This window comes from Salarias fasciatus, unplaced genomic scaffold, assembly GCF_902148845.1.
Source record: "Salarias fasciatus unplaced genomic scaffold, fSalaFa1.1, whole genome shotgun sequence".
In the NCBI taxonomy this organism is placed as follows: Eukaryota; Metazoa; Chordata; class Actinopteri; order Blenniiformes; family Blenniidae; genus Salarias; species Salarias fasciatus.
The window spans coordinates 261,282-266,634 of NW_021941406.1; the positions used below are offsets into that span (position 1 = coordinate 261,282).

A 5,353-nucleotide genomic window follows, 5' to 3' on the forward strand; every position below is an offset into this window, starting at 1 on the left:
TCAGACAGTGCTGGACTGGCAGCAACACCAACACCACTCTCAGACACACAAGAGCCTGCAGGAGCCTCAGCCGGTGTTCTGCTCTCAGTTGTCTCAGGGGACTTTGGTGCTGGAGCAGAACTTGTCTCAGCGACGTGACTCTCCAGAAGACCACCAGACAGGGCTGGACCTGCACCCCCACCAATATCAATACCACACAGCTCAAAGTACGGCTCGCCTGACTCTGAACTGAGGCTGTCAAACAACTGACAGATGTAGTGTTCCAGGTCCTGAAGATTTGCAAACTGCAGAAGCACGCTGCTGCCTCTGGAGTCAAACAAGCCAACACCACTCCGTGGATGGCTGTCCACCACAGCAAACCGTCCGTTTTCGCGGATGATGGCAGACGTGTTGGAACACATTGTAAGCAGACATGCACTGTGTCCACGTTCAACAAAGACCTTCTCCAGTCCGTCCGGCAGAGTGTACAAAACACTGTTATCAACGCGGGCACCTTTAGATGTGTAATCACCTTCAGACATGTGCATACAACCTGTTGCAGTGAAGCCAATAGTAAATTTCAGCACCTGACCATCCACCTTGATCTGATCTGGCAGGTCAGTTGCAGACAGATAAGATGACCAAGGCTTGAAGCCAGGGCGGCTCATGACCCACTTGTAGAAGGAATCACCCGAAACCAAAGCATCATCAAGCTCCTGCCTCTCCCACGAGAACACACTGTTCAAAGTGTGTCTGGCTAAGCTCAACCCCGCGATCGCCATGCACTGCTGCCCACCATCAATAAACCTCGAGCTGCCCTGATGGAAGGATCCCTGCACAGCCTTCAGAAGCCTGATCCCAGTCCTGACATCAACCACTGCTGCTGGCCTCGCTGTGCTCACACCAACACCTGACTGGCCTGACCCGGAACTCTCATAAACGGCACACTTAGCTTCAGGGATGAAGCGTCGCTCCGTCGGCACAGCAGGGCACACTGCAGGAACCTCCTCCCCGACCGCCGCTGGAACCGGGCCTGCAGTCGGGGGCAACACCTCCTCCACCACCTCCTGGGTTGGTGCTTCCACCTGACACAAAAAGGAAGCAGAAAGTTTTACAGCGTATTCAAACTGAGAACCAATAAAGCAGGTCATCTACAAATAAGCCATGCAGTCTATAAAGCGAAGAACCAACCTGGGGGACTGGTGGGCTGGGGCAAGAAGCAGACATGGGCTCACAAGCAGGTGAAGGAGTTGCCAACACCTGCAAAGTAAAGGACAACAGCTCTCAGTTAAGTTACTCATTCTTTTTTTAATTTCAAAATGTCCAGCTTAAATGTCACAACCAATTGTACATCAAACACACAAACATTCTACCAACCTTCTGCTTTCCCCCTCTGGGCCTCCTGCCAACACCTGCTGGCCGACGCACCACACGGGAGGTCTGAAGAAGAAGAAAAAAAAACTCCTTTTCAACAACTGTCTTCCTGCTTGGTTAACCAGTGTCATCATGGAATAAGTGTGAAAGTTACCTGGCCAGCTGGCGGGACAGCGGGGCCGCCGTCAGAGCCAGAAGAAGGGGACACCTTCTCCATGGCATCCAACATGGGCCCCCGGAACCACACCGGGTTGGGAGGGATCGCAGAGGATCCCTCCGCCGGGCGTGCAGCCTATGAAAAACAACACCAGACACAATTGATTAGAATTGCTTTGGGACTTGAGAAAACATGGCAAAAACTTTAAACAACACATGAACTCAGAAACACCTTACCTTGCCCCCCTGTCCAACCACACTCCACTCCCAGGGGTTCCTGTGACGGGGCACGGGGACGTGTCCCGTCACCACCAGCCTGGGAGCAACCCTGGCACGCTTTGGCGCAGGGGGACGCACCGGTGCCTGGGATGGAGGAGGCACCAGCTGCTGGAAAGCAGCCTCCCACAGCAGCTGGACCAAAACCTCCATCCCATGCGAGTCACTCAAGTGCACCTGACAATGGAGCAAAGGAGACATTTTACTCAACCAGTGTATCTCACAAAAAAGACCACAGAGTGGTCTGCATCACAGAACAACAAAACATGCTCTGCTTACCTGGTCAGGGCACCACAGCTCCAACCGGTGCAGGGGAAAGTGCTCTGCCACAGACACGTACGGGACACCTGAAGAGTGAGAACAGAACACACACCTTCAGTTATCAAATGTAGATTCAGAAAAACCATTTGTGATGACTGACAACCATTACAACCACACACACCAGCAAAACCTTAACATACCCATACGTGCTGCGACACGATGGTATTCCTGACGCAGCAGCTCCTGAAGGCCAGGCTCAATGTTCAGGCGTGGAGGGAAGTCCAGCACGAACACCTACAAACACACATTTAGCCATGAAGTCAAATGGAGTGATGGAGAACAAGCTGCAGAAAAAACAGTCTCCTCACAGCAGCTGTGCATTCACAACAACACCAACACAACCAGTGAGAGCCTCCGTTTCCTCCCTGAAACCACTAGACAACGCTCTTGGTGTGAAGACAGGCCTGGGCCAACTGCAGTTCGACCTCTTCAGTACAGCATCCGAGGTGTACTATGCTTTCACACACCTGGGATGCTGCACTAAAGAAGTCAAACTGCAGATTGCACTATTCTCCCACTTGCATTAGTGGGAAAATAGCGCCAAAACCTGTATAAGTCAGCTGACAAGACATGCCACAGCAACATCATGTGACCAACAGTCTGAGGAAGATGGCTGACAGCCTATGAAACCGTCAAGTAAACAAATACCACACTAGTCTGTATAAAAGAATTTCGTTTTGAATCCTCACGGCTGTAAACAGTCACACTTTAACAACCGTTCAGTTCTTCTTTTTAATGAAAAAAACGGTGCATCGCAAGATTTTATTATCTTGGTGCTAGATTTTTTTTCCCCATTTACTGCACTGTTAAGTTAAATTGTTCTTGTATTTTTCTAAGTTTACATTATTTAATTGCATTGCTATTTACTTGGTTTGTTCATAAAATATTAAACTATTCCATAGTTTTATTTTTCAGTGCAGATGCTTTAAAACTGGTTTAAAAACAATGTAACATATCGTGATTATAATTGACATAGAATGATATGAAAAAAAAAAATATTGGAATCACATTTATTGCTATTTCGCCCAGTCCTAGCTGAAAGAACATTCATCAGCCTCCATCTTTAAACCCAAACTTCCTCCCCGTGGCTTCACAACATAAAGAGCTAATTTCTGCATCACTACTGACAACCACAAGTAGAAAATCAACCCACCTTGGGCCAGAAGCTGCAGGCCGTGGTCAAGAGAGCACTGAAGTCGAGACCTGCACTGTCCACAGTCCGGGACACAAGGTCGTTGCTGGGGGCGCACACACACACAGCATCTGGGGTCCAGGGCAGGTCAGCATGCAGGAGCTCCGTCCTCAGCTGGGAGCCCACTGCACCTGGAACACACAGATAGGAGAAGCACAGAGGTCCCTCGGGCACAGCTACATACCCGTCCACCATGGCCCTCAGGTGCGAGTCTCCAACGACGAACACCATCTGCATTCACAGAGACATTGCTTTAGGTTAGAGACACCAGCAGTGAGTCCTTCCAGCAATTGCTGTCTGCATAAAAAAAATAACAACTCATACCTTCTTCTCCGGATCCCGGGCAGGAGTGACCAACTTGCGGGACTTCCCGGTCAGGACAGAAGTTGGCCATCTCCGCACACGGTGCCGAAAGCCTGTGCCACGCCCTGTTTAGGACAAAGGAAATAGACAGCGTTTGTCACTACATCACGTTTAAGAAGTTTCATGGTGAAAAACATCACTCTTCAACTCTTTCTCCTCAATCTGGCAACGTTGCCACACAACACAACAACAGAGTCAAAAGTCAACAGTTAAACATCTCAGAACATTCTGACACTCACGGGCCACAAACTCCGGAACAGCAGGTGCAGGACTCCAGTCCTGGGGCTGCGCCAGCCTGCGTCTCACGGCCTGAGCACGCCGATGACCCCGGGCTCTCGGCATCTGAAGAACAGAAAAAACCCAATGAGTTCAACAAAGACACCACAGTCAATGACCAGTGACGATTAATGATATTAAACCTGCGAAACCAGTGAATCCACTAATACTGATGATTCAACTTACCTTAGCAGCAGGACAACCACTGAGCAGCGGTGTGAGAGTCTGTGTGTGTGTGTGTGTGTGTGTGTGTGTGTGTGTGTGTGTGTGTGTGTGTGTGTGTGTGTGTTACCGTGTGTGTGCTGGAATATACACGCAAATGTGTTTAGATATGTTTGTGTAGTGTTCGATGTTGGGTGCAGCAGCAGATGATACTCAAATGCAAGAGAACCAGGAGAAGAACAAGCAGGAGAACCGTCTTCAGAACCAGCAAATCACACCAGACCGCAAAGTTGAGACCTGAAAAATAAGGACAGATTTCATTAAAATATTGTATATGCACTTTTTGTACATGTCAAACATTTTGCAAGTTTTACACAAACCCTTTACTGCACCATTTATTCTGTATTATTTACTTTATTTTCTCCTCTTTACATTTTTGTTTAGTTTGGTTACACTACTGATCATTTTGTTCTTGTTCATAAAATATATTCATAACTGCAACGCTGTATTTGTTACAAGACACTTTATTTCAACATACACCAAAAAATATAAATACATTGCAGTGTGTTTATTTAAAAAATAGTGGGCACGCTATTCCCCCTGACCCGTCCCGACCCGCGTCCACGCGCTCTGAAGCCGCTACGCCCCCACCCCCGGCCGATCTGCGGCGGGCTCCTCCAGCAGTCCAACCACCAGGCTGAGCAAGTTGTCTGGGGGTAACCCTGAACACGGTTAACCGATAAGCTAACACCGCGAGCGGTTAGGAAGCCAGCTGGCCAGACGAAATATAGTAACCGATTGGGTTGCAAACGCCGGTAGCCGCTACAAAACAAAAACAAACAAACACCGAAACCAGCCGGGAAGCTAACAACGCCATCCACCGAGAAGCTAATGCTAGCAAAACACGAGGAACGGACGGAGAGAAGCCGCAGCTCCCCGCGAGAGAACAACACGAATGGCCGGTACTGCTGGCTAGTAAGATATCCAAGATACGTCTGGGCACGCCGCACGCGCTAAATTGTACAGCGCCCGGACAACGGAGAGGAGAGAAAGAAAAAAAAAAACTCTCCGACAGTCCGAAAACACCAGCGGAGTTAGCCCCGTTAGCAGAGACACCACACGCCTCCCCCCCCCCAAACAGGAGCACGCCAGACTCCATTCATTTCATCAAGCTACACTGAAGACCTGATGAAATAAGTGGAGTTTGGTGTTCTCCTGCCTGTTTGGAACGAAAACCTGCAGCCACTCGGTCCT

At 49.2% G+C, this 5,353-nt stretch overlaps 1 protein-coding gene across 1 annotated transcript; it reads right to left on the reverse strand.

The window, feature by feature from the left end:
- LOC115385798 (uncharacterized) lies at positions 1-4,003 on the reverse strand (the record flags this gene model as incomplete). Its single annotated transcript, XM_030087876.1, has 11 exons — positions 1-15; positions 819-1,064; positions 1,171-1,239; positions 1,357-1,419; positions 1,508-1,645; positions 1,747-1,962; positions 2,065-2,132; positions 2,247-2,340; positions 3,260-3,529; positions 3,623-3,726; positions 3,901-4,003. Coding segments are annotated over 11 exons (1,386 nt in total), but the record flags the coding sequence as incomplete, so codon positions are not given.
- Positions 4,004-5,353: the final 1,350 nt, after the last annotated feature.